Here is a 12,901-nt window from a genome sequence, read left to right as displayed (position 1 = left end):
GCCAGGGAGTGCAGTGGAGGATGGCCCAAGTACTTGGGCCCTGCACCCCATGGGAGACCAGGATAAGTACCTGGCTCCTGCCATTGGCCACAGCGCGCCGACAGCGGCCATTGGAGGGTGAACCAATGGCAAAGGAAGACCTTTCTCTCTGTCTCTCTCTCTCTCACTGTCCACTCTGCCTGTCAAAAAAAAAAAAAAAAAATTAAAAAAAAAAATTTAAAAAAAAAGTGTATTAAAAAAAAAAATCCGCGTGAGGAGCCACAGGTGCAGAACTCTGCATCCCCAAGCCGTGTGTGAACAGTGGTTCGGCCAGAGCCAAGGCTGAGAGGTGGTCTTAGGAGGGGCGGTGGCGGGGGGGGGGGGTGCTGGTACTGAGCCCCTGCGAGGTGTCTGGCCAGGCTGGCGGAGCAGAGAAAGCCGTACCACTGGACAGATGAGCGTGCGGCTCAGGAACAGTCCGCAGCGAAGGGAACATTCGAAAGCTGAGGTGGATCTGAGTTACCTGGGTCGTGACCCCGCGGGACCTCCCAGCAGAGCAGGGGTGGGCAGACCCTTAAAGGGGCAGGCGCTAAACATTTTGGGTTCAGTGCCTGAAACAGTCTGCTGGCACTACCACGTTCTGCCAGGGCGGCCTGGACGTGTGAGTGACCGGGCGAGGGTGTGTCTCTGTAAAGGTTCTTTCTGGCAGCCACGGTCTGCTGACCCTGAGTTAGAGGAAGTTCAAGAGCGTTGTGGTTCCTAAGGAGAACCCAGCTCTGCCGGGCCAGAGCTGCTCTGCTCCGGGACAGGAAGCAGAGTAGGACACGGGGCTGGGGCGGGGCCGGGATGCTCGTGGGGCACGCCCTTCCTGGAGTACAGGCTTCCATCCCAGGCACTCGAAGCCTGGCTGGGGTTTTCCCCGCTTTGGCGGACGCTCCCCCTGGGAGACCTGTGTGTCCTGGCCTCACACCTCTGCTGGCCACTCGTCCGCAGCCCAGTCCCAACCGGCGGGAGGACCGGCCCGTCAGCTTCTACCAGCTGGGATCTGGCCAGCTTCCGTCCAGCATGGCCTCGTTGGCCAGAGACGCCGCCAGCCTCGCCAAGGACAAGCAGCGGGGCTTCGGGCCCAGCGTCTTGCAGAACGAGACCTATGGCGCCATCCTGAGCGGCAGCCCGCCCCCCGCCCAGCCGGCAGTCCCCAGCACCACCAGCGCCCCCCCTCTGCCCCCTCGGAACGTCGGCAAAGGTACGGCCTCTTGGTGCCCTCTGCACGCACACGCGAGGCAGGGTAGGTCTTTGCTTTGGGGAGGTGGAGGCTGAGTGGTCCCCAGCGGGGTTGCCCCGGGGCTCTTATTTTGTAGTTACTGTCTGTGTGTTCCCTAGAGGGACCCCATCGTGTTTGTGAGTGTGCCATGACTGGATTCTTGTGGGCAGAGCGGTGGTACCGCGTGGTTGGGGCTGCAGCCGACCGGCCTGTGGTGGTGGGCGGCCCCTGGAGCCACCTGCGGACAGGCGTCACCTCCTCCTTCCTCTGCTTGCCCCACCCGCTGCCTCCCCGGGCCCGATCCTGCCCCTCTTAACCTCTCTTCCTGCAGCCGGGCCACCCTGGGGCCCCTGCCATGGCTCCTATCTCTGTGGTCCCCACCAGGTGAACAAGGCACTGATGTAGGGGACTTAGCTTGGCCTCACTGTAGAAACGCAAAGTCAGCCCTGTGTGTCCTACCAGTGTGCTCCGTGCCCAAGCCTCACCCACCTCCGCCGCTGCGTCCCAGCTTAGCAAGTTTGACCCCAACAGTCACGAGAGGTTTTGCTCCCCAAAGTTAATCAGCCCACCCAGTACTGAAGACTGGCTGGCCGCCGTGCCCCCGAAGTCAGGTCTGGCAAGTGGCCCGTTCGGCTGTGGGCTGGGCCCCCCGGCCCTGGGCAGTGGCTGTTGGAGCGTTTTCTGTGTGAAGGAGGGGGCTGCTCGGGCTTTGGGGTTTGGGGCCCCTGGGAGCACAGCGGAGCAGCCTGGTGGCACCGAAGCCCACTCACATTGTGTTCATACAGCGGCTGTAGCTGGGAAGGGGGGAGAGGAGGCAGGGTCGCAGGTGGCTGGAAGGCCGGGCTGCAAGCCAGCACACAGTCTTGTGACTGGGCAGGGTGGCTGGGCCTAGCCCTCTCGGGGACTCCACGCGGTGCTGCCCTGGCCTCCAGGGAGGCCCAGAGAGGGGACTGATGACCCTGCAGTCCCTGAGTCGCCCGCCCCAGCAGCACCCGCTGGGAGCAGACCTGGCACCCACCGTGTCCCGAGACCCACGTGCTCCCCTGGCCCCCGCCCCCAGGTGCCCCACATCCCAGACCCGTGTCTGCACCCAGGCTTGATGAGGTCGTCCCGAGAAAGGCAGCTGCAGGCTCCCTCACAGAGCTGCCTCCTCCCCACTGGCCTCCCCAGGCCGCGTGGGGTCCTGCTGGGGCTGTCCCAGTGCCTCCTGCCACCACGCCCTGTAGCCTGGGGACGGGCTGGCTCTGCAAGGCCCATGTCGAAAGCAGTGGTCATGCTCACCCCAGAGCGGCTCTCACTGCATGTGTCCTGGCGAGGGCAGATGGGGCTTAGTTCTGTTGGGTCAGGGAAGGAAGGGTGAACTCTCCCTCCAGTGTCTGGCTTTCCTGCAGTCTTGGAGTTGGAGGATTTGGGTGTTTTCCTCGCGTTTCTGTTTCTATCTCAGCCGCGTTTCTACTTGAGACGGCGTAGATTGCACCTGTGCCTGCCCCCCTCCTCTGTGGGCCTCCCCTCGTTCCCGGGAGTGGGCGGGCCCTGGTTTACCATCAGGCTCAGCCCTCCCCGTGGGCTGCACGCGACCTCAGACACAGGCCCCGTGCACGCGTAGACGCACTGCGACTTTCATGCGGCAGAAGGACTTGTGACCAGGGAAACACTGTCTTCCTTGTGGGTCATCTGAACCTGCCCCTTCCCCTTGTGTCTGACTAACACGTTCTGTGCCCCGTAGGGGCTGGGAGGCGGGTGCTGTCCTTCCACTGTGGTCACTCCGCGGCCCATGGGTGGACAGGGAAGGGCAGAAGGTCCGTACACCCTGAACACGGCAGATGCTCGGGAGATGCAGCTGTGGCTCTAACTGTGTCTCTGCAAACAACATTTGGACGGTGGAGCATCCCTGACCCAGAACTCCGCAATGCTCCGGAACCTGAAGCTTTTTTTTTTTAATTAGAGGGAGATCGATAACAAAAGAGAGCTTCCATCTGCTGTTTCACTCCCAGGAGGCAAAGCCAGGAATGCGTTCAGGGTCTCCCGTGTGGGTGGCCAGAGCCCAGCACTTGAGCCGGCACTGCTGCCTCCTACGGTCTGCGTTAGCAGGAAGCTGGAGTCAGGAGCCAGAGCCGGGAACTGGACCTGAGTCCCATTAAGGGAGTGGGTGTCACTCACGGGCTCACCTCCCACTGCACGAGACCGGGGGTGTTTTTTCTGAGTGTTGACGTGACTGGAGTTTTGGATTCTTTCAGATTTGATATTCACATTAGGAACGGTGAACTGGTTAGTCAATACAAACGTTCCTCTCCCCAAATCTCCCCGAATCTGAACTGTTTCTGGGACCAGACAGTTCGGGTAAGGGAAGCTCAACCCGACTGAGAAAGAAAGTCAGGAATTCTGTGAACCTCACAGTCAGATCGAGAAAACCAGCTGGGCCCGCTGGGCGCCAGAAGCCTCTCTGGTGCCGTGTGTCTCCGCAGCCGGCTCCACGTGCTAGGCTGGGCGCGTCTCGGCGGCCGCTTTGCAAGCGGGAGGATCAGTAACGCAGTGTCTTGTTTCTGTTTTTGTCGTGTGCGTGTGCGTGCGTGTGCGGGTTTAGTTCAGGCAGCCTCAGCTAACGCCCTGTGGAAGACAAACTCCGCGAGCGTGGACGGTGGAAGCAGGCAGCGGTCTTCGTCAGATCCGCCAGCCGTCCACCCACCGCTGCCCCCTCTCCGCGTCACGTCTACCAGTACGTTTTTGCCTTTTTCCTTTCTTGCCAGGGGGCTTCGTAGCTCTGGAAGGCGGGGAGGGGTTGGTGCTGCCGGCGGCCAGCTGGGGAGAGAGAGCTGCGGGCCACACACCCACGGCACAGACGGGCACCGGGCGCCCAGTGCTGCCGGGCCAGCCACGGCTGTCCACCCGGCCCTGACCCTTCCAGCTGCCACCCCAGCTCCTGCCCCCGCCACGCCCCTGGGATGGTTCACTTGCTCTTTTCCTGTCTCCCAAAACATTTGCACCATTTCCGCTTCCACTCGCCTCCCCGGGACTCCCATTTCACTGGGTGACTCAGCATCTTGGGATGGTCACTGGGATCTTACCTGGGGTGAATCTTCCAGTGTCGACCTGGGGTCGAGAATCCCCAGAGCCTCCTGCAGGGGGCGGTGGTGCGCAGCCAGAGCCGCCACTTCACCGCATCGGTGAAGCTGGCCCTGGCCTTGGCCTGCCACCCCCCACCCTGGCACGGAGGCACCAAGCATCCCTGCGTGTTGCTGCGTCGAGGGCACGGCCTGGGCGCAGGTGCTTGCGACCTCTGTAACACCATGACCGTGAAGCACAGTCCGGCCCCACCGCTGCAAGGCGCCGGCAGCCGAGCCCGGGACAGTGGCTGAGGGCGTGATCCAGCGACGTCTCAGGCTCTGGCCCTGGGAGGGACACGGGAGCTGGCGGAGAGAGCCCCGTCCAGCTGCAGGGCTGGGGAGGCGCAGCAGCCAGCAGCCGCCCTCCTTCCTCTGGGCTGCGTGCCTGGGGCTGGGTTTGCGTGCTGGAGCTGCCTCCGTCGGTGTGCCCCGGGCCCGTCTCTGGACCCCAGAAGGCTAACCTGGCAGGGAATACGGTGTGCCCGCTCCTGCTCGGGCAGCGCAGGGTGGTGGTGCCCAGGGACAGGGAGGCGCTCTGGGAGCGGCAGCCCTGGTGATGACCACGATGAACACTCCCCCCTGTGGAGCCTGTACCAAGAGCGTCCTGGTGATCTGCCCTTGGCCGTGCCCCTGCTCAGCAGCCTGGTGAACGGGCAGCAGGAGCTCCGCGGGGCAGGGAGCAGGCGCAGAGCTGGGCCCTGGGTGCAGTCTCCTGCGCTTGTCCTGGGCTGCCTTCCCCGCCAGGAACCCTCGCCACAGCGAGGGGGACGGGGCGGCTCAGGCCACAGGTGCAGGCAGCAGCTTCCTGATTGGTTTGGAAAGGGCCCCACCCTCTCCCGCAAGTCCGGTTTTCCCCGAAGAGGAAGCCGGTGCAGAGGAGCCGCTGGGGGGACCCTGCGAGCCGAGCCCGACCGCGGTTCTCTGCTCTACTGTCTCCGCAGATCCCCTGACCCCGATGCCACCCCCTCCGGTAGCCAGGACGCCCAGCGTGATTGAAGCCTTGAGCCAGCCCAGCAAGCCCACCCAGCCGGGGGTGTCACAGAGCAAAGCCCCGCCCCTGCCGCCCCAGCCCCCCAGCCGCCTCCCCCAGAAGAAGCCAGCTCCCGGGTAAGCCCTGCCCCCCCTCCGACCCTGCTGGCCTCTTGCCTTCAGGATGGTGGCCTGCACCAGCCCTTCAGGAAGGCCACGGAAGGCCACGGGAGAGAGGAGTGTCGCAGTCCACCTGCACTTTCTTCACAGCACATTTTCCATGAACTTTTTGAAATCCCTTCCCATTATCCACTGAGTTTCTGTTTGAGCATCCGAAGTTTCCCCTGCTTCCAGAACCGTGAATGGCGAGATCCGGCATCGCGTGCCCAGTTCACCAGGTCTCAAAGGTCTTAAAATTAATTCATCAGGAATTCCTAAGCTGTGCACATTTCTTTAAAGTGGATCTGAGTCTTACATGTGTGTCATGAAGTGGGATTTCGGCTTAGCACGAGCACTGGTCCCACCACCTGTTTCCTGTGCCACGTGAGCTCAGAAAGCCTTTTGTGTTTAAATGGCTGGGAACAAATCAAGAGCATTTTAAAGAAATTTGTCTACAAGATTCAGAGAGAGCTGCCATCCACCGGTTCGCTCCCCAGTGACCACAATGGCCAGCCCAAGGCCAAGAGCCAGGAGCTCAGTCGGGGTGTCCCGCGTGCTGTCGGGGCCTGCTGCCTCCCAGTGCACATCGCCAGGCGGCTGGAGTAGGAGTGGGGCTGGGACCAGACTCAGCCCTGGGATGGGGGGCGTGGACGCGGGAACTGGCTCTCCACCTGCAGACCAAACGCCCCCCCCGCCAGAGGCCACTGTCCGGCATGTGCAGATGACGCGAGGTTCAGGTGGCAGTGCCCGTGAGCAGTGTGGCCGCACGGCCACGCCCTCTGTGCTGTGCGGGCCGCGGCTGCCTCCAGGGTGCCCTGGCAGGGACTCCGTAGCCCACAGAGCCGGTTACGGCCTGGCCTCCGAGGAACGGCTACCGGCCGCGGCCCAGAGGCTCAGGCCTTGGCCGTGAGCGAGGGGCGAGGGCTGACAGGGTCTGCGAGACATGCATGCCCAGAGACGCTGCTGGAGCCCAGATGGCGACCAAGCCAGCGTGCGCTCAGGGCAGCTCGGACAGCCTCCGCAGTACCCGCGGAAGGATTCCGTCCCGGGCTGCAGCCCCACCCCGTCTCTCCACCTGCTGGCTCCACGCTAGCTCCGGGAAGACAGCGCCTCTCTGGGCTCGCTAAGATACGTGGCCTGTGCTTCGCGACAGAGCTGGTGTCACACCGGCTGCAGGTGACACTGTGGCTGCTGGCAGCCCAGGTCGCAGGTCAGCTCACAGGCCTCCTGCTGTGTGTCTGCCTGCTGGCCTTGGGACACACTGGGCCCCCAGCTCACGAGTGGCCCTGAGCTCGTGGTCAGCCACGCCAGCGCCTGTCAGCGGGACTGCAGGGCACAGAGACAAGAATGACACTGAAGGCCGGCGCCGCGGCTCACTAGGCTAATCCTCCGCCTTGCGGCGCCGGCACACCAGGTTCTAGTCCCGGTCGGGGCGCCGGATTCTGTCCCGGTTGCCCCTCTTCCAGGCCAGCTCTCTGCTGTGGCCAGGGAGTGCAGTGGAGGATGGCCCAAGTACTTGGGCCCTGCACCCCATGGGAGACCAGGAGAAGCACCTGGCTCCTGCCATCGGATCAGCGCGGTGCGCCGGCCGCAGCGTGCCAGCCGCGGCGGCCATTGGAGGGTGAACCAACAGAAAAAAGGAAGACCTTTCTCTCTCTCTCTCTTTCACTGTCCATTCTGCCTGTCCAAAAAAAAAAAAAAAAAAAAAAAAACACTGAGCGCGGTGGCTGGGCAGTCCTGGCAGAGCCGCCTGGACCCAGGGTTAAGATGCAGGCCATCCTTTCACAGAAGGGCCAGGGCCCAAGGTGGGGGTGTGGTGGAGCCAGGTGCTACTGCCCAGCCCCTGTCCAGACCAGGTCATGGGTTGCAGGCACGCACGGACAGGGCGCCTCCGGAGAACCTTGGTTTTGGGCACCTTGATCTAGCACTCTCTTTTCCAATAAAAGAGATAGTTGAGTGACACCTGCAGACATCACCTCTCCCGTTTACAGATTGGACGCAGGTGTGTCCCTTGTCAGAGGGACGGGGCGGGGCGGGCAGCAGGAAACCTGTTTTCTCTTCTCCACAGGGCTGACAAGTCAACCCTGCCGACCAGCAAGGGCCAGTCCAGGGGACCTGGTAATTATCTGCCGCGGGCCGGGCTCTGGGGGGCAGCGAGAGGACATTTCCAGCCAGGTGGTCTCACGGCAGCCCTCCCCAGGGCCCGAGGCCCCTGCTGACGTGGGCAGGTGTGGGAGGACGGCTGGGCCCAGACACTGGCCTGCCCCCAAGCTCTGTGAACGCTGCGTCCGAGACAGAAGGCTCTTTGGCTTTCAGGGTCCTTTCCCCACCCCATGAGCGCACCGGGGATCTGCTGTCAGACACGACACCGTGCTGACCTCTCGCCCCCGGGAGTGCCAGGGCATCTTGTAACGCAGCTCCATTTTGCAGGAGAACTCTCTGGAACGGAAGCTCTGGGTCCTCTGTCCAATGCCGTGGTCCTGCAGCCGCCGGCGCCCATGCCCAGGAAGTCACAGGCGGTAAGCAGACATGCCTCCCTTCCCGCCCCTCGCTCTGGCCAGTGGGGCACAGACAGACAGGCCTTTCCCTCTTCCCTGGGGCTGCTGCCTGCTGCTCACCGGTCTCGGGGGTGTGGCCAGCCGCTGGGCTTGGTCCTCTTCTCGCTCCCACGCCAGCACAGGCCCCTGCACGGGCGCAGGCCCAGCTGCCTCGCTCCCCAGCTCTGCCCAGGTCCTCATTCCCTGGCTCCTGAGCTGCGTGCGCCTGCCCCACCTTCATGTCTGGGGTCTCCCCGGGCCTGGGCCTGGGCCTGGGCCTGTGCCCCCGAGAGCAGCCGGAAGCAGAGCGGCCCAGAGCGTAGCTCCCTGCCGCATCAGCTTCTGCTCGCTCCCCTGCTTGACGCAGACCAAGGCGAAGCCCAAGCGGGTGAAGGCGCTGTACAACTGCGTGGCGGACAACCCGGACGAGCTGACCTTCTCCGAGGGCGACGTGATCGTCGTGGACGGCGAGGAGGACCAGGAGTGGTGGGTGAGTCGGGGCTGGGCCGTGGCCTGCCTGCCTGGCCAGGGACGCCTGCTCACAGTGAGGTTCTCAGCCTGAGCGTGCGCTCTGCCCCTGGCCTTCTCTCGGGGGGCTGCTCCTGCACGTCGGCTTCCCAGTGGACCTGATGACCCCCCCCCCCGGGGGGGGCTCCTCCCTCCAGCCGCTCGGGCTGCAGTCTCCAGAGCACAGGCCAGGGCCCCCAGTCTCCAGAGCGCAGGCCAGGGCCCCCAGTCTCCAGAGCGCAGGCCAGGGCCCCCAGTCTCCAGGTCCTGGCTGCCCACTGCTGCCCGAGAGGCCAGAGCCTCGGGTGACACCTGGCTCCAAGGCGAGCGTGGGCTGCTCAGGCGTCCTCCCGGGTTCAGGGTGAGCTCGGGCCTGCCCTGGGCGACCCCGGAGTTCAGATGCAGCCACTTAACAGGCTGCTGACCTCGGCCAGGGCACCGGGGTCGTCTCACTTTGGCGCCAGCGCCTGGCAGGGAGTCGCGGCAGCCTGTGGTGAGCACCCTCCGAGGGAGGCGGGGGTGACCGCAGGAGTGATGTGCAGAAAGCACCTGGCAGAGTCGGCCGTGTGGCCACAGCCGCAGCCCGGCCCTGTCCTGGGACTCAGATACCCAGCGGTTCAACTCGCCACTTGGGTGGGGCTCAGGGAAGCCTGGGCCGTGACAAGCACTGTGCTGGGTCCCTGCCCTGGCTGGGCCGTGACAGGCGCTGTCCTGGGTCCCCGCCCTGGCTGGGCCGTGACAGGCGCTGTCCTGGGTCCCCGCCCTGGCTGGGCCGTGACAGGCGCTGACCTGGGTCCCCGCCCTGGCTGGGCCGTGACAGGCGCTGTCCTGGGTCCCCGCCCTGGCTGGGCCGTGACAGGCGCTGTCCTGGCTCCCCGCCCTGGCTGGGCCGTGACAGGCGCTGTCCTGGGTCCCCGCCCTGGCTGGGCCGTGACAGGCGCTCTCCTGGTTCCCTGCTCCCTGCAGGGAGCCCCTGCGGCCTCTGCTGACCGTGCGTCGGCTGTGCAGGGCTGAGGGCCCCATGCCCACACACGACAGGCCGAGCCCGATGGAGAACACCTGTTCATTCCCCCAGCTGTGCAGACTCCAGAGCTGGAGAGAGGAACGTGGGTACTGCCCAGAACCACGGCCCGCTCCTGCCTCACAAAATCCCCACCATCTGTGTTCTGGCCATTTCCTGTAGACCTTTACATGCCCACATAATTCATGTTGTTGAGATCACACTTGGGTGTCATTTACACACGTTAACCCACAGCAAAATTAAGTGGATTTCTCGAACTTTCCACAAATGCTTGGCAAAGTTTAAATGGAGCCAAGTCAGACCCTCTGCACTTGATGGCTTTGCAGCCACAGCCTTCTGATCCTCTGTCTTCATTCCCTGGAAGACAAGGCACACGGTGAGGGAGCTCCCCGGGGTAGGGTTCGGGGCCAGGCCTGCACGTCCACCCTGGGGTCCACACGTGTGGGGTGCGTGGGAGGTGTGCATGACTGCGTGGTTGAGAGCAAACAGGAGCAGTGTAGATGTTTCACCTGTTGGCTGGAGGGAGCCTTCTAACAGACCTCCCGTCTTGAGGAGCCCCATGACCGCCCCAACTCTGATCCATTCCAGATCGGCCACATCGACGGAGACCCCAGTCGCAAGGGAGCGTTCCCCGTGTCATTCGTGCACTTCATCGCCGACTGAACTGCCGCCGGCGAGAGCGGTCCTTTCAACGGTTGTGTTCCTAGTCCGTCGTCAGCACCAACACCCTCGCCAGGTGCCGGCTTCGTGAATCCTATGGTGGCCCATTTTCTCCGTTCTGTTTGACAAACGCGACGGCAACTTCTTTTATATATCAGTGGTTTTTATAATTTGTGATGTTCATGAAACATTGCTATACTTTTACTACGAAGAACTGAATTTCCTAAAAGGTGAACTGAAGAGTTATTTTAACTATGTAATCAAGATTTAGATTCTACATCTATAGAACTAGCTCAACCAAAAAATCTGTTTGGGATTTTAGTTCTTCCTGCTTCCCTTTTCCCCGTTACAGAGTCGGGGACCTTTCGTGCAATTAGTATTTTGGGGAGCCATAACTGCCGCCTCGGGGTCCCAGCCCGGCTCTGGACTTCCTCAGTAGATGCCATCAGTTCACCTTTACACACTCCTGTTCCTTGGACACCCACCCGGCGTTTGCCTCCTGCGGCCTGAGAGTTGGCACAGGAGCCGTGTCCTCTCCAGCCCGGCCTGGGGTTGGAGCTGCCACTGTGTCCTGCATGTGTGTGACCTGTCGTGCCCAAGCCTAGCTAGCAGAACCACTGGTGCTCCAGCACAGCCTAGGTGACGCAGCTCCTCCCGTCCCTGGAGAGGAGGTAAACCTGCATTTCCTGAATTTGACTCAAAACCAAGGATGAAGGATCGCAGGAGTGAGCTTTGGGTGCTTTCCTGCCTCCTGGAGCCCCTCACCTCCGGGAAGGCAGCTGCGCACGGGGAGAACACCGGGTGGCCGCACTGTGCCGTGTCCTGTGTGTCCCCCTGCCCTCCCGTCTCCTAGCTCATGAATGCCTCCTCAGCTTAGTGTCGTGTGTTTATAGAACATGCCCACAGGAACGGTAGCTACCCTGTCCACTTGTCTGTGACCGAGAGCTTATCAGAAATCTGTAGGTCGTGGGTGACGAAATACTCCGACACCCGTTTTACTATGTAAAGCCATCCTAGCATTTAAACGTGACTGCTTGGGGAGGGGTGGGATTAGGTCGTATGTGATGAAATCAGAACTCACTAGTTTCATGAACTGTCATGCCTCTTTGCAGTTGTGAGCGTAAGATTCACAGTAGGAACATTAGAAACGTCGGCACTGTTTGAGAATGACTAGCCATCTGATGCCCGGTCGGGTTTTTAACAGAAGGAATAAACCGTAGCGCAGGCTTGAAAGCCAGGCGGCGTGCTGTCAGTGCTGTGACGATGGTACGTTGGCCTGAAGCAGCTAATATGCAAGTCCCTTGTAGGTGTAGAGTTTTTGTTTTGTTTCTTAGCGTTGTAATTTTTCATTTCTATCATAAAGGAAGACAACAAACTGGAATGTTTTATGATGTTGCATAGCAATTGTTTTTTTTTTCCTTTCAAAGCTCTGGGTAAAAATGTGCTAGATCTGTAATTAACTTTTTTTTAAAGCACTACATCTATTTTCACTAATTGTTCATTTCTGTTGTTTGAACCCTTCATTTGGTTAATTTTCTTCGATTTAAGAGAGTAAACATGTATTTTGCACAGTGCACTTCCCGTCTGTCTCAGCAAAGCTCCCGCATCCGTGTCTTGGCCTTTGGGCTAGCTGGTGCCAGACCTCTAAGAGTGAAGTTGATTCACGTCAACATTTTAACTCCAGTCCCCACACTAGTCTGTCAGGTTCACTGGTACATAAACATCTAGGAAATATTTTTCCAGTCTACAGTTTGGTGGTGCTATTGTGCAGTAATGGATAGGAGAGAAACTATACTAACTTCCCTGCTAACACACTTGCCTAGTCATTTGCTCTTTGCAAATTACCAAAAAAAAAAAAAAAAAAAAAAGCGCCAGAGAAAGGAAACCATTGTAGATATCTATTTATATTTAAAGTTTATGTTTTATGAACTTCAGCTGCAGGACTCCGGCATCTCGTGTGCCCTTTTCCATCAGATCTGACCTCTAGGGATGCTGACTCAGAACGTTTGAAATGCGTGCAGACGACCGCTCAGGTGTGAGCTGGCGAGGGGTGGGTGATGCGAACCGCAGCTTCGAACGCTCTTTTGAGATGTATGATATTCAATCCATTCGCTTGATTACTTTGGTCTAGTTGCAGCGCAACTGTATATATTGTATAACCTAAATTCTTATTTTCATTGTCCTCAATGCAGTGATTTATAATTAGAGCATGTTTAATAAGTTTACTCTTGTTAACTAGTCATTTGACTGGAAAAAATAAAAATACTTTTAAATGGACACTGTCGTATTTGTAATGTTTTCATTTCTCAAGTGTGTACATGGACAGTCCTTTCCGTCTTTAGATTTATTTTTATTTATCTGAAAGGCATAGTTAGAGAGTGAGCAAGCAAATTTACCATCTGCTCCAGCCAGGAGCTTCTGCTGGGTCTCCCATGTGGGTAGAGCCACCCTCTGCTGCTTTCCCAGACATACCAGCCGGGAGCGGGATCAGAAGTGGAGCAGCCGGGGCTCGAACCAGCACCCACATGGGATGCGGGTGTCGCAAGCAGTGGCTTTACCACCTACGCCATGACACAGGCACACAGCATGCTGGGCATGAGAGCCCTGAAATGGATCACTGTTAACACAAGCAGTAATCTCTTAAGGTTCTCTGAATTCTCAGGTGAATTTTTTTTTTTTAATTTGAAAGGCAGAGACAGAA

The 12,901-nt window shown here is 60.1% G+C and overlaps 1 protein-coding gene across 4 annotated transcripts in view; it reads left to right on the top strand.

Annotated features, from left to right (window-relative positions):
- ASAP2 (ArfGAP with SH3 domain, ankyrin repeat and PH domain 2) overlaps window positions 1–12,477 on the top strand; it is a 167,743-nt gene extending 155,266 nt beyond the window's left edge. For 3 of the 4 annotated variants that reach the window (XM_051833312.2, XM_051833313.2, XM_051833315.2), the window contains 7 exons: window positions 973–1,225; window positions 3,828–3,959; window positions 5,289–5,454; window positions 7,544–7,593; window positions 7,906–7,994; window positions 8,380–8,502; window positions 10,129–12,477. In XM_051833312.2, the coding sequence (XP_051689272.2) occupies window positions 973–1,225; window positions 3,828–3,959; window positions 5,289–5,454; window positions 7,544–7,593; window positions 7,906–7,994; window positions 8,380–8,502; window positions 10,129–10,203 (888 nt within the window). In that variant the 3' untranslated portion in view covers window positions 10,204–12,477. The remainder of the gene's footprint in view (window positions 1–972; window positions 1,226–3,827; window positions 3,960–5,288; window positions 5,455–7,543; window positions 7,594–7,905; window positions 7,995–8,379; window positions 8,503–10,128) is intronic. The other variant, XM_051833314.2, reaches the window with a different exon arrangement.
- Window positions 12,478–12,901: the final 424 nt, after the last annotated feature.

This window comes from Oryctolagus cuniculus, chromosome 2 (genome assembly GCF_964237555.1).
Source record: "Oryctolagus cuniculus chromosome 2, mOryCun1.1, whole genome shotgun sequence".
NCBI lineage: Eukaryota > Metazoa > Chordata > Mammalia > Lagomorpha > Leporidae > Oryctolagus > Oryctolagus cuniculus.
Note: the sequence above shows the minus strand (reverse complement) of the source record. Positions and strands in the feature narration are given on the sequence as shown.